The sequence below is a fragment of the Rhinopithecus bieti genome, unplaced genomic scaffold (assembly GCF_001698545.2).
Source record: "Rhinopithecus bieti isolate Rb0 unplaced genomic scaffold, ASM169854v2 scaffold_54263, whole genome shotgun sequence".
NCBI classification, from domain to species: Eukaryota; Metazoa; Chordata; class Mammalia; order Primates; family Cercopithecidae; genus Rhinopithecus; species Rhinopithecus bieti.
The window spans coordinates 183765-207249 of NW_016821166.1; the positions used below are offsets into that span (position 1 = coordinate 183765).

Consider the following 23485-nt stretch of genomic DNA (forward strand, 5'->3'; position numbering starts at 1 on the left):
TCCCCCTGCTCCGTTCACCTCCTGCCTCCTGGGGCACCAGATGTGCAAGATGAATGCTTTCATTTCACTTTCTAGAACAGACAGCAAAGCAGAGAAGCGGTTGAGAGGGTGAGAAGGTGCCCCAGGGGCTTGGGTACAAAGGGGTTGGAGTTGAGCATGTGGAAATTCAAGGTGAAGGTTAGCCCTGACCTGCCCCCAGGGTTAGGTCCTCTCTGGACCACAGCCCTCTATACACAGCTTCTCAAACCAAGAAGCAACGGTGACCAGTAGCACTTCCCCTCCCTTGCCATTGTAAAAGGCTTCTCTGATTTAATAGACCGTTTGGTCCCACCACCTCCACCTCCCACTCCCAAGAAAATTCTTCTCCATAACGGCACCACAATGTACCCAGTTATTTAGGTCCCAAACCTGGCATCCCTCTCATTTCCTCTTCCCCGACATCACCCACCAAATGCATCACCCACCCCATCTGCTCCACATCAGCCCAAATCTGACCTGTTCTCATTTTCCCTGGGTCCAGTTCACCAGTTTCTAAATGGTCTTCCCGTGCTTCCACCTACGCAGACCTACAGTCCATCCCCCACACAGCAGCCAGCATCATCTTGTTAACATGTAAATCGGATCCAGGCCTGACCCTGCATTAAACTCACCAGTGATTTCCCATCACCCTCAGAATGAAATCCTAGCTCGGGGCTCATGCAAGCTTGCTTCTCGCCAGCCTCAGCCCCTCCAGCCCTGGACCTTTGTTAAGTCGCAAGGCTTGGGATTTCATCCCCTTAGATCCTTGCAGGAGTGCGGGGAAGGGGGGCCCTTCTTGTCACTCAGCTCTCATCCCAAATGCCACCCTTCCTCACAGAGGCCTCCCTTGACTAATCCCTCAAATCATTATTGTAGACCCTATTTAATAGTAATTAGCTGTGTTTTTAACGGGTGATGTATTCACGTTCCAGCGTTTAAAAAGCTCCTTCTGCAATTAGAATTGCATTTCTAATTCTCTTCATAATTATGCTTCTTTTTAATGCATTTGGCTCCGTGTTCCTCCACGAGAGCAGCGGCTTTGTTCCAATCGCCTAGCACGGAACGCAGCAGGAGCCCAGTAATTGTTGAATGGCTCAACGTTCGGAGCGCAGGGGCCGATCTGGGACGAGGCGGCTCGATGTGCTACACCTCGGTTTGTTTCCGAGATGGGCCCTCAGAAATGCCCCCACGGGGCTCCAAAGGGGTACATGTCACAGCCGCCAGGGAACTACGGGTGTGAGCAGAAGGCGGGGAAAGACCGGCGCCGCTCAGCTAGGTACTTCCGCTCAGAGCTAAGGCGGAAATGCGGCTTTCCCTGGCCCCGCCCCTTCCCCGCCTTCCTGGGGGGGGCATCGGCCCGGCCCCGCCCCTATTGGTTCCCCCGCCCCTCCAGGTTCTTCCGCCTCCGCGCCGACACTACCGGTGCGCATGCGCCATGCCCTGACCTGGAAGCTGCTGGGCCCGGGGCACACGTGTTTTGTGTTTCGGTGAGTGTGGCGGAGATGGGGAGCAGGGAACTCGCCGAGCGGATGTCTCCTGGAGAGGCGACGCAGAGTGGCGCCCGGCCTGCCGACCGCCATGGCCTATTGAAGCACAGCCGCGAGTTCTTAGACTTCTTCTGGGACATTGCGAAGCCTGAGCAGGAGACGCGACTTGCGGCCACGGAGAAGCTGCTGGAGTATCTGCGCGGCAGGCCGAAGGTGGAGTGGCGGGGTCTGGGGCAGGGGCCACGCATATCCCGGCAAGGAAGCGGCGGCGGGCCAGGGATTTGGGACGGGGGGCACGTGGTCGCGAACCTGGATGCCAGGGTGCGCGGGGGCGTGCACCTTGTTTCACCATTGAACACGAGGGTGCGCTTGGTTCTGCAGGGGTCCGAGATGAAATATGCCCTGAAGCGCCTAATCACGGGACTCGGGGTTGCGCGAGAAACAGCCCGGCCTTGCTACAGTTTGGCCCTGGCACAGGTGAGGTGGTGCTCCTGGCAGGATCCCAGCCATCCAGGTCAACGGTGGGGTGTGAGGAGGGCAGGTGTGGTGCGTCAGCTGCGGCGGAGGGGCAGCCCGAGAGAGAGGTAGGGAGTGGCAGAGTTGATTGGAGGCCAACCTGAGGGAGGTCTACCTCACATGAAGGTGGAGAAAGTGTGAGCAAGGCCTGGCCAGGTTTTCTCTTTGGTGCTTGGGTTGCCCGGCCGCTTAGGTACGCTTGCTGGGAGCGGTGCGCGCTGGGTGGGCTCCCTTAGGCCTGCAAAGGCATTCAGCTGATTGCAGTAGACCACTCTCTGAGGAACCTTGACAAGGGGAAGAGCAATAAAGACCCAGGCCTGCAGGATCAGCCTGAGGGGAGCTCAGACCAGGTGTGGAGAGAAGACTGAGTGGCGGAGAATTTCAGACGAGCAATCTAGGGGCTATAGAAGGTACTTTTGTGCTGGGCATTGTGGCTCATGCCTGTAATCTCAGCACTTTGGGAGGCCGAGGTGAGCGGATCACCTGAGGTCAGGAGTACAAGACCAGCCTGGCCAACATGGTGAAGCCCCGTCTCTACTACAAATACAAAAATTAGCTGGACGTGGTGGCGGGCGCCTGTAAGCCCAGCTATCCAGGAGGCTGAGGTAGCAGAATCACTGGAACCCAGGAGGCAGAGGCTGCAGTGAGCCCAGATCACACCACCGTACTCCAGCCTGGGCGACAGGGCAACACTCCATCTCAAAAAAAAAAAAAAAAAGAAAAGAAAAAAACAAAAATTAGCTGGGCGTAGTGGTGGGTGTCTGTAATCCCAGCTACTCAGGAGGCTGAAACAGAATTGCTTGAACCCAGGAGGTGGAGGTTGCAGTGAACCGAGATCGCACCATTGCACTCCAGCCTGGGCGACAGCGAGACTCCATCTCATAAAGTACTTTCAGAAGCCCTGGTGGAGACAGAGCAGGGGAATGAGATTTGGTTCCATGTGAGCAGCTCCAGAGGCGTCCTTGGGGTGGGACTAGGGACCTGAGGCTTCTTGGGAGAAGTTGAAAGGGGAAAGGAGGTTAAGGTTTGTGAAGATGTAGCTGGGCCACTCTCCTGAACCCCTCTTCCTCCTGCCACACAACTGCTGGCAGCTGTTACAGTCTTTTGAAGACCTCCCCTTGTGCAGCATCCTGCAGCAGATACAAGAAAAATATGACCTGCATCAGGTGAAGAAGGTAAGAGTGGATCTGGGGACGTCAGCAGCTCCAGGGGTGGGAGGCTTGGGAAACAGGGAGTCCCAGGGTCCCTCATGCCTGTGCCTGGAATCCTTCTCTAGACAATGCTGAGACCTGCTCTCTTTGCAAACCTGTTCGGAGTACTCGCCCTCTTTCAGTCAGGCCGGCTGGTGAAGGTAAGAACTTTGGAGGGACTGGGGGAATGTGGGCTGGCTTGGAATGGGTAGGGGACAGTAGTGTGCCCTGCTCATACCCTCTGTCCTTCTGTGGGGACCAGGACCAGGAGGCACTAATGAAGTCGGTGAAACTGCTGCAGGCCCTGGCCCAATACCAAAACCACTTGCAGGAGCAGCCCCGGAAGGCCCTGGTGGACATCCTCTCCGAGGTATGAGCTCACCAGCTGTGTGGGCTCGGCCAACACTTCCCGTTACAGAGACATCAAGGGGGCTTGAATGAAAATCTGGAACAGCACTGTTCCATAGAAATACAGAGATATATAATTTGAAGTGTTTCAGTGACTGTCGAAAAGGTAAAAAGAAACAGGTGTCATTTAGTAACATTTTACTTCGTCTGGTATATCTAAAATATTATTGAAATATGCATTGGTCTAAACTGTTGAGGTATCTTACACGCGTTTTTTTTTTTTGAGACAGAGTCTCACTCTGTCACCCAGGCTGGAGTGCAGTGGCCGGATCTCAGCTCACTGCAAGCTCCGCCTCCCAGGTTCACGCCATTCTCCTGCCTCAGCCTCCCGAGTAGCTGGGACTACAGGCTCCCGCCACCTTGCCCGGCTAATTTTTTTTGTATTTTAGTAGAGACGGGGTTTCACCGTGTTAGCCAGGATGGTCTCGATCTCCTGACCTCGTGATCCGCCCGTCTCGGCCTCCCAAAGTGCTGGGATTACAGGCTTGAGCCACCGCGCCCGGCCTATTACACACTTTTTGTCAGGTCGTCTCCAAAATCCAGTATGTATTTTACACTTAGGCACATCCCTGTTCAGATTGGCCACCTTTGAAGCGCTCAGCAGCCCTGTGTGGCTGTGACTACTGTATTGGGCAGTGCAACTCTAGAACTGTGCCTGGCACGTCGCGAATATAGAAAACGTTTGCCTTGTTATCCTGGTCAAGGCTGGCCCCTTGTGGGCCTCCACCTCCCAACTTGAGAAGGTAGCACCTAGGCCCTTTTGCCACTGAAGAGAAAGGCAGGGGCTGGCAGGTCCCAGGCCAGGGCTTTCTGTGCAGTCTTGACCTCAGAGCCAGAAGGACCTGAATTTGAATCCCAGCTCTCCACCCAGGGCTCCTTGTGTATGAAATGAGCTAGTCCTCTGAAATACCAAAAAAAAAAAAAGGAATAATTAAAAGGGTAGCCCTGACCATGCCTGTAATCGCAGAACTTTGGGAGGCCAAGGTGGGCAGATCACTTGAGGTCAGGAGTTCGAGACCAGCCTGGCCAACATGGTGAAATCCCATCTCTAGTAAAAATACAAAAATTAGCTCGGTGTGATGGTGCACACCTTTCATCCCAGCTGAGGCAAGAGAATTGCTTGAACCTGGGAGGAGGAGGTTGCAGTGAGCCAAGATCACACCACTGCACTCAGCCTGGGCGGCAAAGCAAGACTCTGTCGCAAAAAAAAAAAAAAAAAAAGAAAAAAGCAGCTACCTCCGGGCCAGTTAGCATCAGTGGGATGCTTGTCAAAAACCCAGCTGCCCGGGAATTTGAGTTTTGTTAGCAAATACCCTCTGATGACTCTGGTGCCTCACCAGGTGGCCCTGTGTCAGGAGCCTGGCAGGTAGAACAGGAGCCACCTGGGCTCACCACGCAGAGGAAGCCACAATTTCTTATCTCTCCATCCTTAGGTCTCAGTGGCTACATTGCAGGAGATCCTGCCAGAGGTCCTTAAAGCCGACTTGAATACAATACTCAGCTCCCCCGAACAGCTGGAGCTCTTCCTCCTGGCCCAGCAGAAGGTGCCCTCCAAGCTCAAGAAGCTGGTGGGATCCGTGAACCTATTCTCGAATGAGAATGTTCCCAGGTGTGACGGAGGTGGGCGGATTTGCCCTCCCTGGGGCTGTGGGGCTGCATCTGGCCAGGCCCAGATTTGCCATGTGGCCTGGGGGTGTCCCGGCTGCTCTTGGCACCCTGGCCCTTGCCCGTGAGGCGAGTGTTCTCTCAGTCCCTTGCTCTCCGCAGGCTGGTGAACGTGCTGAAGATGGCTGCCTCCTCCGTGAAGAAGGACCGCAAGCTGCCCGCCATTGCTCTGGACCTGCTCCGCCTAGCGCTCAAGGAAGACAAGTTCCCACAGTTCTGGAAGGAGGTGGTGGAACAAGGGTTGCTGAAGATGCAGTTCTGGCCAGCCAGGTGCTTGCGGGGCGTGTCCTCTCTCGGCCACCTTCCCTGTCTGTGAAGTGGGTCTGGGCCACCAGTCCTGAGGTCCCCGCCAGGGGTCCCAAGGGCTCTGACCAGGCTCTGTCGCGCACCCCCTTAGCTACCTGTGTTTCCGCCTGCTGGGCGCAGCCCTGCCCCTGCTGACCAAGGAGCAGCTGCAGCTGGTGTTGCGGGGAGACGTGATCCGCCATTATGGGGAGCACGTGTGCACTGCGAAGGTGGGTAACGCCCGTGCAGCTCGACACTGCCAGAAAGGCTAGACAGGGAGCTCTCCTTGCCAAGAAGGGGAGCAGGGCACCTCGGGCGCTTGGCCACGGGTGTCCCCTCCGTCTGGTTAGTGAGCTGCCTGAACCCCTTCCCCTCGGACAGATTTGATTTTTTGAGTTGGAGTTTCGCTCTTGTCGGCCATGCTGGAGTGCAGTGGTGTGATCTGGGCTCACTGCAACCTCTGCCTCCCAGGTTCAAGCGTTTCTCCTGACAGCCTCCTGAGTAGCTGGGATTACAGATGCCCACTACCACGCCCAGCTAATTTTTGTATTTTCGGTAGAGACGGGGTTTTGCCATGTTGGCCAGGCTGGTCTTGAACTCCTGACCTTAGGTGATCCACTCGCCTCGGCCTCCCAAAGTGCTGGGATGACAGACGTGAGCCGCCACGCCCGGCTTCCTTCTGACGGTTTTGATAGGGTCAGGCCCCTCATGGGCGTGGATAGCCAGTGGGCTGTTCAGCCCTCCTCCGCTCCAACCCATGCTGCAGTGATGAGAACAGTCGTCATGACAGTGTTTGGGCACCAGTGAGCCTGGTGCCCAGTAAGTGCTACTGGGTTCACTGTTCTCACCAGCTCATTTGCAACAAGTTTCAGAGAGCTGTCATTCTGGGTGAGGGGGCAGACTTGAAGTATCAGGCAGTGGTTAAGAGTTTGGGTTGGACGGTGGTGCACACCTGGAATCCCAGTTACTCGGGAAGCTGAGGTGGGAGGATCCCTTGAACCCAGGATTTTGAGGCTGCAGTGAGCCCTGATCGTGGCACCACACTTTGTGGGGGGCACAATTCTAAAAAACTGAAAACAGCTTGGGCCGTAAAGCCAGACATTACCCACTGGGAGCCTCTGACCCTGAGAAGTTCCTTCTAGGTGTTTTTGTGTCTCACTTTATTCACCTACACAATGATAATATTGGCCGACTGCAAAGGGTTGCTAAAATGCTAAGCTGCCACACAAAAACGCGGGGTGTGGGGGTCCTGGCGCTGAGGAAGCGCATGAGAGGTGCTGGTTTTTGGTCCCGAAGATGACACATGGCATGGAATTAGCAGCATGGCCTTTGAACCCAGGTCAGTCTCACCTCAACTACCACTCTGCCCTGCGTCAAGCCAGGAAAACAGACCATCCCCATCCAGCAAGGCAGATAAAGGGGCCTTCTGGGGCCGGAGGTGGTGAAGCTGGGGCAGTCAGACCCAGAGAGCCCTTGACGCCAGACAGAAGCACTGGGGTGACAGGGAACTGTTGCAAGTTCAGGCTCAGCCTAGCTGTGTACGATGCAAGGTTTCCGGGCCTTGGTTTAACCCGTAGCGGGTGCAAGCCTGGTGGGCTATTGGGTTATTGACTGCCTGCCCTCTGGGCTGGTGGGCTCAGCTCCATGCTTAACTTCTTGCAGCTCCCAAAGCAGTTCAAGTTTGCCCCAGAGATGGAGGATTACGTGGGCACCTTCCTAGAGGGGTGCCAGGATGACCCTGAGCGGCAGCTGGCCGTGCTAGCGGCCTTCTCATCCGTCACCAACCAAGGCCTCCCTGTCGCGCCTACTTTCTGGCGGGTCGTGCGGTTCCTGAGCCCTCTGGCCCTGCAGGGCTATGTGGCCTGGCTGCGGGACATGTTTCTCCAGCCAGACCTGGACTCCTTGGTTGACTTCAGCACCAACAACCAGAAGAAAGCCCAGGATGCGTCACTCCACGTGTGAGTGGACCTTGGGGAAGGACCCCTAATTTAGGAGTTAGCTTCCTAGGCCTGCAGAGCCCAGCAACCCGAGCCCTCCCTCCACAGTGTCCTGGCTCTAAACTGTGAAAGGAGAGAGGGGAAGAGCCTTAGCTCTCATGTGAGGCTTCAGTTTGCTTGTGTGGTCGCACACTGGTGATTGGGATGGGGAGATCTTGGATTCCTGAGATCAGGCAAAGGAATGTCCTGTTTTTGCCAGTTCTTTTGAGACAGAGTCTCACTGTGTGGCCCAAGCTGGAATGCAGTGGCATGTGATCTCAGCTCACTGCAATTTCTGCCTCCCAGGTTCAAGTGATCAAGTGATTCTCTGCCGCAGCCTCCGGTAGCTGGGACTACAGGCACCCGCCACCACACCCAGCTCATTTTTCTATTTTTAGTAGAGACGGGGTTTCACCGTGTTGGCCAGGCTGGTCTCGAACTCCTGACCTCAAGTGATCCACCTGCCTTGGCCTCCCAAAGTACTGGGATTGTAGGTGTGAGCCACTGGTCCCAGCCTGTTTTTGCCAGTTCTAAGTGGCTCACATGACCTCACCTCCTGCCCTGCTAGGCCTGAGCGAGCTGTGTCCCGGCTGAGGAAATGGATCATCTTTCGATTGGTGAGCATCGTGGACAGCCTGCACCTGGAGATGGAGGAGGCCTTGACTGCACAGGTGGCCAGGTACGTACGAGATGTGCTGGAGCCCCAGCTTCCCATGGGCGTGTGGCCAAGGAATGGGGCCCCTTAACTCATCCTAGTTTGCATCCCCTGGAGCCAGAAGCCTTTGGGTTGAGTCATCAGTGGGGAACAGGCGCAAGGGGACTTGGGAATTCCTTAGGAACCCGTGAAGGGAAGGGGCCCAGGAGGCATCCCAGCTGCAAGGGCCTAAAAGGTTCAGGTGTGCTCTGCGCGCCCTGCAGGCAGCTTTTGCACGTGGGAGCTGTCAGGGACGCCTCTGCCCACACCTGCCTCGTCTGTGCCTGTGCAGAGCCGGGTGTTCATGTCACCCTCAACATTCACGGTTGCAAGAGGGGGCTGCACCGGCCCCGTGTCTGCGGGAGCAGTGATGTGACTTGGCCATGACCACACAGCCTCCCATCGCTTGGTTTCTTGGGAGGGGCACTGATTCTCTCTCTCCAGCTCGGGTTAAGCCGCGTTCAGCTGGGGATCCAGACCAGAGAAACGGCCCCTTCCCATCCTAGCCCAGCCCCCTCCAGCCTTGCCTGTCAGGCCCCTGAGGACTGTACCCAGAGCAGAAGGGCTCCCCCTCCTCCTCCTGGCCTTGTACGCTCGGTGGTGCCATCCAAGGAGGGGAGCCTGTAAAACCAATGGCAGTGAATGGTGATGGCCGCTCTCCCACCCTCCTTAGGTTTTGTTTGTTCCACGCATTCTTTGTCACGAAGAAGCCCACATCCCAGATCCCCGAGACAAAGCAGCCATTCTCCTTCCCTTTGGAAAGCCAGGCCCGAGAGGCTGCCAGCAGTGCCTTCTTCAGGTGAGTCTTGGGCAGCCCAGGAGAGGCCCGAGGGTGGGAAGGCCTTGAGGGCGCCTGCTCCCTCCAGGTCCCCCAAGCTGGGAACAACAGCAGAGGTCTCAGGAGTTCTAGTAGGTCCTGTAGAGGTGGGAGACTGAGCCCTGGGGAGGGCGGAGGGAGGCAGCTACATTCACTTGTCCCGTCTGGTGACCCCAAGCCCCACCCCTCGCCCAGTCTGCTGCAGACCCTCAGCACGCAGTTGAAGCAGGCACCGGACCAGACTCGGGGTGGGCAGCCCTGGACCTACCACCTGGTGCAGTTCGCAGACCTGCTGTTGAATCACAGCCACAACGTGACCACCGTGACACCCTTCAGTGCGCAGCAGCGCCAGGCCTGGGACCGGTGAGCACGCGGGATTTCCAGGGGATGGGCAGGACGCTGGAGTCTGGTGCAGGAGCCTGGGAATCCGCCTGTCTCCCCACAGGATGCTGCAGACTCTGAAGGAGCTGGAGGCCCACTCCTCAGAGGCCAGGGCTGCTGCCTTCCAGCACCTTCTGCTCCTCGTGGGCATCCACCTTCTCAAGGTACCGGGGCCTGGGAGGGAGGGGCCGTGAGCCTGGGGTTCTGTGGCGCACTGGGCCCCCTAATGAGAGGCCTGAGGGCTGTGGGGTGGCCAGGAAAGGCTCTGGGGGAGTTAAGTTGGGAGGTGTTTGAAGCCAGCCTCGTCACAGGGGGAAACCTCCCTCTGGCCATTTAGCGGCATTAGCCGGTGTCCTAGGCTCTCCACGCAGGATCTCTTGTCATCCCCACAGCTTTGAGGCGGCCACCTCCTCTCCATGTTCGACGTGGAGAAACTGAGACTCTGACTCAGAGGCAAAGTCACTTGCCCTGTACCCCCAGCTGTGGGAACACTTTCTGGCGACGGGCTCTCTAGAACCACGGAGTCTCCCTCTCGGTTCTTCCCATCAGGAAGCCCTGACCACATTCGAGGCTTAGTACCCTGATTTCTTTTGAGAGTTTTCTTCTCATAACATAGGAGGCTCTTCCCGGGGCTGTTTCGCGTCTTCTGTAGCCTGAGTAGGTGGGTCTCTCGCTCGCTCCCGTCTGGCCACTTGACTGTGGTTGTCTTACTTGCCAGCTTTGGTTATTCTGAGCCCAGCATGTGGATGAGCTGTTTGGGGAAAGGTTGGCCACGATGCCCCTTCTGATTCTTGGCGTCAGGCCTTTGATAGCAGCAGAATCCTGGTGATTCTGGGAGACATGTGCAGCCTGTCCTCAACCTTGGGGTCTCTGAACTTGACTTGGACAGAGGAGGCTGCAGTTTGCTGTGTCGGACCTTTAGATAAAATGTGCAGCTCTGGCTGGGTGTGGTGGCTTACACCTGTAATCCCAGCACTTTGGGAGGCCGAGGCGGGTAATTACAAAAATTAGCCGGGCGTGGTAGCAGGTGCCTGTAATCCCAGCTACTCGGGAGGGTGAGGCGGGAGAATTGCTTGAACCTGGGAGGCATAGGTTGCAGTGAACTGAGATGGCGCCACCGCACTCCAGCCTGGGTGACAGAGCAAGATTCTGTCTTAGAAAAAAATAAAAAGGCGCAGCCCAGAGAAGGACAGGGTCCTGCCTGGGCACACAGCCTGGGAGCCGGAGAGCAATGACAGGGGCTTTGGGCTGCTTTGTCCCACCCTGGCCTGAATGTTCAAACTGCCCACTGCATTATGAGGGGCACGTCTGTCTTTTAGGTGCCAAAGATCACACGGTTTTCAAGAGTGCCTACTGCACATGCACATGCGCACACCACACCTCCTCACTCGAGTCCAGGGTTATCCGCAGTCAGATGAGTTCAACGTAATTAGTTAAAACGAATGACTTTCAATTCAGTCTCTCATGCCAAGCCAAGCATGGAGGGAATAATCTAGAATTATGAACTGGGGGCTGGGGCTTGCTGGCTTCTCTGGGACCCTGACCATCCTTGTCAGGCTCTGCCTCTCTCGAGTGTCAGAGCAGGAGTTGGACGCCTTGTCCCCTGCAGGCTTTTGGATCCCGTAACTGCATATTAGGTGTAAAAAGGCCCTTAACTAGCCAGGCGTGGTGGCTCACGCCTGTAATCCTAGGACTTTGGGAGGTGGAGGCGAGTGGATTGCGAAGTTAGGAGTTCAAGACCAGCCTGGCCAACATGGTGAAACCCCAAAATATAAAAATTAGCCGGGCGGGGTGGCACATGCCTGTAATCCCAGCTACTTGGGAGGCTGAGGCAGGAGAATCACTTGAACCCGGGAGGCGGGGGTTGTGGTGATCACACCACTGCACTCCAGCCTGGGCAATAGAGCAAGACCCCATCTCAAAAAAAAAAGCCCTCAGCTCTCGGGGTGTCCTGGGGTCCAGCTGGAGGCTTCCATCCTGGATTGTAGGGGTGACTGGCCAGGGCGGGCCAGGGGTTGGGGTGTTGAAGGCTTCTGATGCCACTGCTCCCATTTGGCCAGCCCCTCGCCTGGCTTAGAAGGGCTAGGGACAGGGCCTGGCCCCAGTGTGTGTCCTGTCCTGCCCACAGTCCCCTGCAGAGAGCTGTGACCTGCTGGGCGACATCCAGACCTGCATCAGGAAGAGCCTGGGAGAGAAGCCCCGCCGGAGCCGCACCAAGGCCATCGGTGGGTCCTTGGTCACGAGAGGGGCTGGAGTGGTGCAGCGGGGCCAGTGGTCCCCTGCCCGGGCTCAACCCCTCCCTCTTGCAGACCCCCAGGAGCCCCCATGGGTAGAGGTGCTGGTGGAGATCCTGCTGGCCCTGTTGACCCAGCCCAGCCACCTCATGCGCCAGATGGCCCGGAGCGTGTTTGGCCACATCTGCTCCCACCTGACCCCGCGTGCCCTGCAGCTAATCCTGGATGTGAGTTCGGACCTTTGGGAATGGACCGTGGGCTCACTGAGCAGCGAGCTGCACCGGGGTCGCTGCTCCAGCCTCCCGTGTCCCCGCCTCCCCGCTGGGAGCCTGCGGCCGGTGGGAGGGGTCTCGGTGAGGCTCTGGCCTGGCCACCTCTCCTAGGCTCCGTTTTCTTCTGGGAAATGGGGGCCTTTGGCCAATGCTGGGCCGGGCCTCGAGGGGAGGGCTGGGGGCCGCAGATGGGTCAGCGGCTGGGACTCCTCCCTAGGTGCTGAACCCCGAGACCAGTGAGGATGAGGACCACGTGGTGGTGACGGACGATTCTGATGAGCGGCGGCTGAAGGGTGCAGAGGTGCTGCCAGCGTGGGCCGGGTGGGGGCAGCAGGGAGTGGGACAGTCGGAGAGGTGTGTGACGTGCCTGCCCCTACCACCCAGGACAAGAGCGAGGACGGCCAAGGAACAACAGAAAGCTCGCGAAGATGAAGAGGAGATGCGAGGGGGAGGAAGCGAGGAGGAGGAGCGCGATGGCGACTGTTTGGACCAGGGCTTCCGGGAGCAGCTGATGTCCGTGGCTGGGAAGGCACTGGTGAGCGGGGGGCCGAGAAGGGCTCAGGTGTCCCTGTGTTGTGTGCCCGCCCGAGGCCAGGCTGACCGCTGGGCCTGTCCCTCAGGGTGGAGAGGACAGTGAGGATGAGGAGGAGCTGGGGGACGAGGCCATGATGGCCCTGGACCAGAGCCTTGCCAGCCTCTTTGCTGAGCAGAAGCTGCGTGTCCAGGCCCGGCGAGATGAGAAGAACAAGCTGCAGAAGGAGAAGGCGCTTCGGCGCGACTTCCAGATCCGGGTGAGCCTGGGGCGGACCGCGCCCCGCTGCCTCCCCGTTTACCGGCCCCCGCCTCCCCAGGCACCCGCCCCCGTGTTGCTGACCTGCCCTGCCGGCCACAGGTGCTGGACCTGGTGGAGGTGCTAGTGACCAAGCAGCCTGAGAATGCCCTGGTCCTGGAGCTGCTGGAGCCGCTGCTGAGCATCATCCGGCGCAGCCTGCGCAGCAGCAGCTCCAAACAGGAGCAGGACCTGCTGCACAAGACGGCGCGCATCTTCACGTGAGCACAGTGGGGCAGGGCGGGCAGGTGCGGCCGGCAGCCTCCAGGCACAGGAGGGCCAGAGCTCTAGGCTTGCTATCTGCACAGGAAGGAGAGAGCCAAGCTTCCAGCCTGGGCCCTCAGCTTGCAGGCTCCCCGCTCAGCCCTAGAGGCACACGTCACTCAGTGAATCCCAGTCCTCGCTTCATCCCCGCATTTTCCCGACACAGTGCCAGCAGTGCCCTGGAGCTGGGGGCCATCCCTACGCTTGACAGTCTCGAGTGGGGCGGTGCTGGGGTCGGAGGGGGACAGTGAGAGCACCTGTGGCAGGGGACACCCAACCCAGTCGTCAGAGGTGTAGCGTGGGTGACAGTTTGGCAGGCTGGGAGGCCTTGGGCAGGGCAGAAAGGAAGAGCATCCTGACGGGAGCCGGTCAGACACGCAGCTGGAAGGTCAGGTGAGCAGCGAGGCCACGGGCCCCTGCACCCTCGCAGGCCCTGACCCTAGCGGTGCTGGGGGCCGTGGAGGCATTATCAGCAAGAACATTGGTGTGGGGAAGGGTCTGGGTCTGGGTCTGGTTTCCCTTTTCAGAAATGGCTGGCAGCGCAGAGAAGGGTTTGGGAGGTGCCGTGCTGGAGGCAGGGGCAGGCATGGGGGAGACAGGCAGGTGCCAGGTAGACCTGCCTTCAGAGCTCAGGTGCTGGGGAGGTGAAGGCCTGGGACCCGGGCGCTGCATGGATAGTCTGGAGGGCGGGGAGTGTGACTGGCAGTGCATTCTTCACAGCCCCAGGCCCGCCCAGGCCACGCCTTCTCAGATAGTTCTGCCAGTGTGCGTGGACAGTGTTCGTTGACCATCCTGCCTCTTGCCCCATTGTGTCCCCAGCCCTGCAGGGCCACATAGGGTTTTGAGCACATGAACCCTTGTCTGTCTTTACACAAGGCCTGGAGGCCACGGCCCCACGAGAGACAAGTGTGGGCGGGAGGGGTGCCCCAGGCGGGTGGGTGGCCCTTGGTGCAGCCTCCGCCCAGGGAGCTGTTCTGTTCTCCCCTGGGGTGCTCCGCTCACCCAAGCACGCTGAGCCCACACAGCTTCCAAGCAGCCTGCAGGCGGCCCTGGGCCTTTCTCTGTGGCCTGGGTCGCCTCTGTCTTCTAGGCCTGTTTCCCCACCTGTAAAGTGGGACTTAGGCTGCCTCTGCTTGGTGGAGCAGGGTGGACCGAGAATGTTGTGACCAGCTCTCGTCCTCACCACCCACAGGCACCACCTGTGCCGTGCCCGGCGCTACTGCCACGACTTGGGTGAGCGCGCAGAGGCACTGCATGCCCAGGTAGAGCGGTTGGTGCAGCAGGCTGGCCGCCAGCCCGACTCCCCCACCGCCCTCTACCACTTCAACGCCTCTCTCTACCTGCTCCGGGTCTTGAAGGGCAACACTGCCGAGGGCTGCGTGCGTGAGACACGGGAGAAGCAGAAAGCCGGCACTGACCCCAGCACCATGCCCACGGGCCCGCAGGTGAGCAGGGCCTGGCCCAGGAGCAGCCGCAGGCATTTCATAGCCAGGGAGGGGAGGCCGGGACTTTCCCAGGACCCAACCCTCAGCCTTCTGGAGGGAGGCCAGGCTCTGGTCCCGTCCCAAGGACCCCTCTCCTGGCCTCACCCAGCCCTCTCTCGCCTGGCCTAGGCTGCCAGCTGCTTGGACTTGAACCTGGTGACCCGGGTGTACTCATCAGCGCTGAGCTCCTTCCTGACCAAGCGCAACAGCCCCCTCACAGTTCCCATGTTTCTCAGCCTCTTCTCCCGGCACCCGGTGAGTGTTGGGGCCTGCCCTGCTTACTCGGGGTCCCTGCTCAGCCCAGCCTGCACCTTACAGCCCTTGTCACTCCCCACCAGCTTCTCTGTAAGAGCCTTCTCCCCATCCTGGTCCAGCATGTCACAGGCCCAGTACGGCCCCGCCATCAGGTAAGAGACTTCCCAGCTCCCAGCCCCGGGCCTGTCTGAATTAACCCGCTTAACCCTCTTCTGACTGGATATTGTGAGGCCCCAGAGCGCTGCCCTGGTGAGCACGGGCACAGCCGTCCCTGCCCCACTGGCTTGACTGTGGTACACGCTCTCTGATGGGGGTGGCCATGCCCTGGCCCCTGCCACACCTTGAACACAGAGGAGCAGAGGGGGCAGGGCTGACCTCATTCCCGCAGCCACTGCTGCCCGTCCTGCCACACAGAGGACGTCCTTGGTAGCATCTGCTCAGGTGCCAGGGCTGTCGGGGGCAGGCTGGAGGAAGATGGCATTAAGCCAGTAATGGGCAGGAATTGTCCCAACCTGAGGTCCCACCTCTGTCCAGCTGGGAGGTCTTGGGGTCCCCACCTGCACACGAAGGCATGGGAGCAGGTGGCCACAGAGCCCAGAGCAGCAGGCAGCCTCGCACACTGCCCACGGCAGCGCCCGGCAGGCCCCCGAGCCCTCATGCATCCTGAGCTGTGTGCGCCCAATGTGCCGAGGCTCCGGCCACCCACCTTTGCCCAACCATAGGCCTGCCTGCTGCTCCAGAAGACCCTGTCCATGCGGGAGGTGAGGTCGTGCTTTGAGGACCCCGAGTGGAAGCAGCTGATGGGCCAGGTCCTAGCAAAGGTCACCGAGGTAACAGCCGGGGGGCGCCCCTTTCTCTACCCCCTCAGAATCAGTTCTCTGGGAGAGTTCTCCGATCTCTGGGAGAGAAGTGAGGATTGGAGCCCGAGTCCGGAGTGGGGGGAACTGGGGTTGTCCCAGGAGACGGTCCCTGCCTCTGGGCCCTAGTCCCGGCTGGGAAACAGGCTTTGAGCAGCTCTCCGGAGTGCCTCAGCCTGGCCACCCTCCCCTAGAACCTGCGCGTGCTGGGGGAGGCGCAGACCAAGGCGGAACACCAGCAGGCACTGTCCTCCCTGGAGCTGCTCAACGTTCTCTTCAGGACTTGCAAACAGGAGGTGAGGCAGGAGCCCAGTCTGGGATCGTGTTGGGGTTCCTCTTGGGGGCCTCGGGGCCTCCTGGGCAGCAGTGCCATGCCCAGGCTGGACTGTGGGGATGGGGGTCATGTGGGGAAACTTCGGAACGCCTGGGCCAGGGTTCTGGATTGTCATTTGGGCAGTTACCGAACCATGGATGGGTGAGTGGCTTGGGAAGGGACTGTGCCACCCTGTCCTCCTCCTGCAGGGCGGGGTGAGAGGGTGTGGTGCTGTCACATCCATTGAGAAAGCTGAGAAGGGGCTGGTAGGGCTGGAGACTGTGGAAGGGTTGGAGAACATCCAGGGTGGGCAGCCAGGTTTCCAGGCCTGGCACAGGGGTGTGGGTGGCCATGAGGGCAGGGCCAGGAGGCAGCTGGAGGTGGCCATCTGGGTCCCCTGGTCTGGCCCAGAGGGCAGGGTTTGGGAGTCTTAAGCATCGGTGCGAGTCAGCCCTTGTGGAGGGAGAGCTTGCCAACGGTGTGCCGGCAGGCAGAGGCGGGGCCCAGGACGGGGCCTTACAACACTGGGTGACGGTGAGGAAGTGGGGAGGGCAGGGCTCCTGGAAGCCAGCGGATTCCAACAATAACCCATTCAGGATGTGCAGGAAGGTGGCAGGGGTGGGTGGGGAAGGGCTTTGGCAGCCCTGTAGTGATGGAGTGATGGGGAGTGGCCCTCTTGGAGGTGGGCGGGCCAGGGCCACTGCTGGAGGGGAGGACACAGACTCTGAGACCAGGCCTTCGGCTCTGGGAAGGAGGAGAACCAACACCTGGGGTGCGTGTTTCCTCCCTGGGAGAGAGACACGGACGACTTAACAGGCAGAAGGAGAGGCTAAGGTCCGGAAAGGGGCAGGGGTCACTGGTGAGGCAGCAGCAGGGCAAAGGTGGGAAGACTGGGAGCCCGGGAGAGGCCCTGCCCATAGCTCTGCCTTCCCACCCTCTGCAGAAGCTGACCTTAGACCTGACGGTGCTCCTGGGCGTGCTGCAGGGGCAGCAGCAGAGCCTACAGCAGGGGGCACACTCCACCGGCTCCAGCCGCCTACACGACCTCTACTGGCAGGCCATGAAAACCCTGGGAGTCCAGTAGGTTCTGGGAGGGGGACGCATACCTGGGGCGGGGGCTGGGAACACCCTCACGCTGCTGCACATGTACTCGCTCAAGCGCATGCTCAGATGCGGGAGCCGTAGGCCTCTGGGGCCCCACAGGACCCAGGTGGCGGTGGCTGCTGCCCTCACTGGGCACCTTCTTCCCTTGCTCACTTCCCTTCAGGCGCCCCAAGTTGGAAAAGAAGGGTGCCAAGGAGGTCCCCAGTGCCACCCAGAGCCCCATCAGCAAGAAGCGGAAGAAAAAGGGATTCTTGCCAGAGACAAAGAAGCGCAAGAAACGCAAGTCAGAAGATGGCACGTTAGCAGAGGATGGCACGCCTGCAGCCACCGGCGGGAGCCAGCCCCCCAGCATGGGCAGGAAGAAGAGGAAAAGGACAAAGGCCAAGGTCCCGGCCCAGGCAAACGGGACGCCTGCCGCCAAGAGTCCAGCCCCTGGAACCCCCACCCTGAGCCCCAGCACCCCTGCCAAATCCCCAGAACTGCAGAAGAAAAACCAGAAGCCGTCCCAGGTGAATGGAGCTCCCAGGTCCCCGTGGAACCTGCAGGCCAAAAGCACCCTCAGAAGGCTCTTCCCAAAAAGGGGGTCTTGGGCAAATCACCACGGTCTGCACTGGCGCGGAAAAAGGCAAGGCTGTCTTTGGTCATCAGGAGTCCCAGCTTGCTTCAGAGTGGGGCCAAGAAGAAGAAAGCGCAGCTGAGGAAGGCATGGAAGTCCTGAGCACAGGCACAGGCCACCCTCGGCCCCTGCCTCCATCTGTCTGAGACTCTTTTTTTTTTTAAACCATGATTTAATAGGCAAGCTGCTTCTATGGCACTGGCTCTGCCACTGGGGAGGGTGTCTGTTGCCACCTGCCTAGGCAAGCACAGCCGAAGCCATTCCACAGCACTGGGATTCCTGCAGGGGTCCCAGGGTGCAGAGACCTCCTCACCCCCGGTTCTGGGCTGGGACCTTGGCTCCGGGGCCATGTCCAGGGCTCTGGTGTTCGCCTGGGTGGGTGCAGGTCGATGCACTGGCTGCAGGCTAGGTATGGGGGTGACCATCACTCCTGCCTGCCACCCCCCTGCCCCCAGGCCTTTCTGCTGGGAGGGAGCCACCAGGGGGTGATTTAAATAGGTTTATTTCTTCATTTACAAGAGGAATATATTTGGCTTCTCTCTTAAGACTCTGAGATTCACAATCAGCAGCCCTAAAAAATAAAGGAGCAGTTTGGCTTCCGGAAGGAAGAGGAGGCAACACTCGGACCTGGTTCTTGTACAACAAGAAAACATCGCTGGGGCCCCGCTGAGGCTGAGGCTGGAGTGGGGGTGGAGGCTGGTCTTTGGGGGATACCACCCCACCCCATCCTCCTGTCAGACCCCCAGGGTACCCCAGTGCTTGGTGGGTGGGTATTCCACTAGCTTACACACCACTGAAGCCACAGCCAGCCAGTAACGAAGGGGCAAGAAGAGCATTGTCCAAGCCGGCTCTTGGGGTCTCCTGTTGGCCACAAGGGCCCCCCGCACCAGAACCACCTTGATTGCAGCAGATGTGCAGGGAGTGTGTGACGCAGGAGGTAAGCTCCCCCAAAGCGGGTTGGGGCTGGTGTGGTGGCGGCAGCTGCATCCTGGTGTGTGCACGGATGGGACATGGGTGATCGAAGGCCTGGCCCCCGGGGTCACTTGGTGGAATACCAGCGGGTAGGGGCTGGCGTCTCCCAGGGGCCTCGGCCTCAGCTCTGGGGCAGGAAGCTCTGTGGATAGCTGCTTCCTCCAGCAGCCAGAGCCCTGGCTACTGCCCCATGGATTCTGGGAATGGTCTCCTGGGCCCTGCCCCTGGAAAAGGCTTGGCTCAGCCTCAGGGAGGGAGTGGGTTCCTGGCTTGGGGGGTGGTGGCAGGGAGAGGAGCCCTGCAGAGGTGGGCTGGTGTGTACCTCCTAGAGACCTCGAGCCTGGGGGCACAGGTGGTGTACAGCTGCAGCCAGGGCCTTCACCCCTGGTGATGCCAGCTTGTCCGAACAGTCCCCATCTGGGACCTCCAGGCTAGGAGCCAACCCGAGATAGTCAGTGTCCTCCAGAGAGACCAGCCAGGCCAGGGGAGTACCCAGCGACTTGGGTGCCCAGCTTCAGTTGCCAGGTTGAGTCCAATACCCCCAAGGTCCGAGGCCCAGCTGAGAAGCAGTGGTCCCTGCACACCAGGCCCTCACGTGAGCCTCAAAGCCGGGACTGCCGCCCTGAGGCCTGGGCCACCTGCTCTCTGTAAGGTCCAGGGTCTGTTGAATGTTCAAAGCCGCAGATCCTGCTTTGCCCAGCAAGTTGTGTGGGAAAGTCCAGCCCCCTGGCCCTTCGTTCTAGGGAGGGCAGGGACTTGCCCAAGATCACATAAGCTGGTGGCAGGCCAGGCTCTCCCCGGACACCCACTTGGGGCTGTCTTCTTCCTTGGCCCCAGGGGCCCTGCAGCCCAAACCTAGGGCTGGGAATCTGTCCAACCATGTGGCTCCAACACACACATCCTTCCAGGGTAACTGAGGACACAGCCTCTTCTTGATGCCAGGGCCACTCAGCAGGCCCAGGCCAGAGAGGGTGGATGCCTAGCCGTGGATCACACAGAAAGCTTTGGGGCAGCCCAGCCGGTCCCGGACGCTGTAGGACATCTCCCAGACGAGGTGGGAATGTGAGTTCTTCATTGTCCCAATGGCACCTGGGGAAAGGGGTGTTAGGTCAGAAGTGGGGCTTAGTGAGGCCCATTCCACGGCTGCCCGCCCTCCTTCCCTTTTCTTGCTGTTTGGAGACGCAGGCCTTCCCCTGGACTTGGGGCTGTGACCCTGGGTCTGGTGCTGCTGGGAAGCTATAGCTCCCAGAGGGAAGGTCCAAGGAGTCAGGCCCTGGTACATGGAGGAGAATCTGGGAGAACAGAAGTCCGGACCGAGTGGGCAGTTCCTGGCCAGTCCTGGCCCTGACCTGTGTGAGGCCCCACCCAGCCCTTGGAAGGAAGGAAAGGGGAGCTCATTTACTGGAAGAAGGAGCCTGCTGTCCCACCCATGGCTCCATCAGTAAATTCTGGCAACATCTTCAGAGACCAAGCCCGGGGTTGGTGGGATGTGCTGGGGCAGGACTCCGGAGGAAAAGTGCTCCCTGTTGCCTCACCCTGGCCTTCCCCCTTCCGCAGGGAGCCCCCGCGAGCATCCCGGCCTGCACTCACCACCTCAGACTTTCACAGATGCGGGCGGCATCACCAGCTGGTTCACCCTGGGGAGAGACGGGCGGGGTCAGGGCGGCGCATCAGCGGGGCCGGGCCCGGGCACTGCTCTGGCACATCGCGTCCTGGGGGCCAGCTGACCGGAGGCGCTGGGCAGGGACCTCGTCAGCCCCAGGGGGAGGTGGGAGAGCCCAGGGGTGGGGAGAGGAGAGAGAGACAGGAGTAAAGAGGAAAGGAGAAAAGTCAGAAAGTGAGAGGAAGGGGAGGGGGTCCCAGCTTTGAAAACCACTAAGTCCACAGCCAAACCCAAGTCTGGACCCACCGGCCACCCCTGTGGCCCCCCCACAGCTCCAGGGTGACCCAGAGGCACAGGAAGGCCCAGGGGCTGGGCCCCAGCAACCAGGTCACCCACCGGTGCATGGGAGGTCTGTACCCTCCCCCACCCATCCCCGGGCAGGGCTCATGGGGGCCATCATGGTCCCTGCTTCCCAGCAGGCACAGCAGGCCTTCCCTCACCCCCACTCACTGCTGCTCAGCCTTGGCGCGGTCGCTGAGGAAGAAGAGAGCAGTGGCGAGGAAGAACATGCCACCCAGGACCACGACGAAGGGGCAGAGCATGAGCGCGTAGCCCAGGCTCAGGAACTCCCAGAGCGGGGAGTCCTTGGTGCTCTGGCGGATTAGGTCTGAGATCTGTGAGGATTTGGGGGTGAATGTCAGGGTAGAGCCCTCCTGAAGCCCCCCAACCTCCCCAGGCCAGCCCCACCCCGGGGTTACTCACAAAGCCAATGAGGTAGGGGCTCCCGGCGTCCCCCAGCAGGTGGGAGGTGAAGCTCTGCAAGGCCACAGCAGTGGCCCGCCGGGTGGGGATGACCACGTACTGCAGAACAGGCAGGCAGGTCAGTGGCCAGAGGAGCCAGGCCCACCCGCCTGGCCCCAGCCCTGGGCCATGGCGCTTCTAAAGCCCCCACACCCTCAGACTCACTCCTGTCCTGGGTTTTCACACCTCTCCCCCCAGTCACCCCCTCTTCTCCTTGAGCCCCTCCCACCCACACACAGCTGCAGTCACCCCCTCAGCCCCAGGGCCTTCCACACCTCCAACCCAGACCACTGCAGCCTGCCCCAGACTGAAAGCATCACTGGCCTCAAACCTGCTGCGCCCCCAGGACACCCCTCAGAAATGACCATCTTCACCTCCCTCCCCTCCCAGCTACATGCGGTCAAGGGAGGATACTTTGGGGGTTGTGCAGGTGCCAGTCACTAGAGGCCATTAGCCCAGAGCCCTCCAAGCCTCGGAGTACTGGAGACATCAGGAATGGCCATGCTGCCGCCTTCCTGACGTGGCTCCTGCTCCATTCCTGAGACCAGCGTGCCTTGGCTTCTGCCCTTGGTCCTGGGTCATGGGGACACTGAGGTCCAGAGAGGCACATGTTCCTGAGGGAACCCGAACCCCAGCCATGGCCATTTGTCCTCACCTCCCAACAAGCTAAAGACCCATCTTGGTTCCTTCCCCTTCCTGAAGACCAAGTGAGGCCTCGACGGGCCTGGGACGGGAGCTGGGGAGGCAGGCCCCTGCCTGGAAGAGCCTCTGCTCGCACCCGTGGGCACCCTCAGCACTGAATGCCAGGCCGGTGGTGGGCCCCAGACCCTCATCAGACAAAGTAGGCCCCAACCCACAGGAGCTTTGCTTCAAAGCTGGGCAGGCCAGAGTCAGTCAGGAGGGGCTGGGGTGGAGGTAGAATAGGCATAGCCAGCTCTGTGGGTCCCCAGGCAGCCCCTGTGCCCCGAACTCCGGCTGCCTTGCCTCTTCGGAGCACCAGCCTCAGTGGGCATTGTGTGCAAGCAGCCAGCACCCACGGGGCATTCCTGTTGCGGGAGTTGGGGGCGGGTAGAAAAAGGTCTGAGCCTGATGAAACGTGTGGCCCCGAATAAACTGTGACACTTAATAAACTGGGACATGATCCCTGGGACCCTGACCCTGCCAGCAGTTGTCAGGGGCTCCCTGGTGGTGGAGGCAGGGGAGGGGTCCTGCCCAGCACCAACAGCACCTGATCTGCAGACTCACTCTTCCCTTCATGCTGGGCCTGTGCAGTGACCCTGGCACACCCCTGCCACCGCCCCAGCCCATGCACTCAGGAGGACACAGAGTGACACCCCAGGGGGTAGCGGATATGCTGGGAGGCTTGGGGTGGGGTGAGGCAGGCTTCCTGAAGTGCAGGAGCCAGCAGGGGCCGCAGTGCCTGGCAGACTCATCTCTGGGGCTATCCCATGCTGGGGTGCCCAAGCCCAAGCACCCCGAGAGTCCACTGCTGAGTCCTTCCTCTTTGCCCCAAAGCCTGCCCTGACACCTCCCAGATACTCTCCCCTGGCCACGGGACCAAGTGTCACACCCCTGCCACCCCCAGATGGCCACAAATCCCTAGCCCCACTCCTGGCTCCTCCCAGGGTGCTCCCATCCCCACCCAGGGACCCAAGGCCCTGCTGGCTACTCAGACAGCCCTTTGTCCCTGGCTGGCTGGTCTAGAGCCCATTGTTGGCCCTGTGAAGACAGCCTCTGTCCACCCGGCCCCAGCCGCAGGCACGCCTGGGAGCCAGGCTGAGCAGGGAGGGCAGAGCCCATGGATGCTCAGACCCAGGGGGCGGGGGGGGAGTGCTGGTAGGCAGCACCACCTCAGTGCCAGCCTGGCACTGCCAGCCTCCCAGACACTAACCTGAGCCTTCAGACATCCTCTCCCACTTGGTCCCCACATCTCGCTCTGCCTGCCTGCCCAACCCTGTTCTCCCGCTCTGTCCAGAGGCAGACCCCAAACTCTGATCCCCTCCTTGCCTCTGGGTTCATATTCCTGGCAGGCCTGCCTTCCCCACCACCCCCTACCAGCTCTCCCACCCCTTCACCGGCACCCCCCAGCCACCCCTGTGAGGTTAAGAGGCCTGGATCCACAGCATAGGGTGACCTCGGCCTGCCTAGCTCACCATGAGGATGTCTGCAGTGATGGCCCAGTTAGAGAACAGCAGTGTCTCCCCGACGAAGATACAGATCTGCCCAGGAGAATGCAAAGCCACCATCAGGGGTGCCTCCATCCACAGCAGCTGCAGCCTGCTCCCTACACACTGGCTGCTGGCAGGGAGCCCACAAATCCTCACCCCTCCCAGGCCCACATCCATTCATGGGCTAAGCAGAGACTTCAGGCCATCCCCACGGCCCTGAGGCACCCAGAGGCCCTGGACAGGCTGTGGCCAGGCTGAGGATGAGCAGGGGCAGCC

The 23485-nt window shown here is 60.1% G+C and overlaps 2 protein-coding genes across 2 annotated transcripts in view; one reads left to right on the top strand and one right to left on the bottom strand.

The window, feature by feature from the left end:
- Nucleotides 1–1443: 1443 nt before the first annotated feature.
- Nucleotides 1444–18283, top strand: MYBBP1A (MYB binding protein 1a). Its single transcript, XM_017860212.1, is given in 28 exon segments — nucleotides 1444–1718; nucleotides 1887–1982; nucleotides 3113–3196; nucleotides 3298–3372; nucleotides 3474–3581; nucleotides 5053–5228; nucleotides 5387–5554; nucleotides 5682–5799; nucleotides 7232–7527; nucleotides 8114–8224; nucleotides 8913–9038; nucleotides 9252–9419; nucleotides 9502–9601; nucleotides 11566–11662; nucleotides 11747–11898; nucleotides 12161–12244; nucleotides 12328–12345; nucleotides 12347–12478; nucleotides 12564–12734; nucleotides 12836–12993; nucleotides 14229–14481; nucleotides 14650–14775; nucleotides 14859–14927; nucleotides 15498–15605; nucleotides 15827–15928; nucleotides 16889–17025; nucleotides 17213–17580; nucleotides 17583–18283. Coding segments are annotated over 28 exon segments (3984 nt in total). The 5' UTR covers nucleotides 1444–1520; the 3' UTR covers nucleotides 17768–18283.
- Nucleotides 18152–23485, bottom strand: part of SPNS2 (SPNS lysolipid transporter 2, sphingosine-1-phosphate) — a gene marked incomplete at its 5' end in the record, with an annotated part of 42742 nt that continues 37408 nt past the window's right edge. Inside the window, 5 exons of the mRNA XM_017860210.1 lie at nucleotides 18152–19726; nucleotides 20228–20274; nucleotides 20751–20914; nucleotides 21003–21101; nucleotides 23195–23386. Of these exons, the coding sequence (XP_017715699.1) occupies nucleotides 20232–20274; nucleotides 20751–20914; nucleotides 21003–21101; nucleotides 23195–23386 (498 nt within the window). The remainder of the gene's footprint in view (nucleotides 19727–20227; nucleotides 20275–20750; nucleotides 20915–21002; nucleotides 21102–23194; nucleotides 23387–23485) is intronic.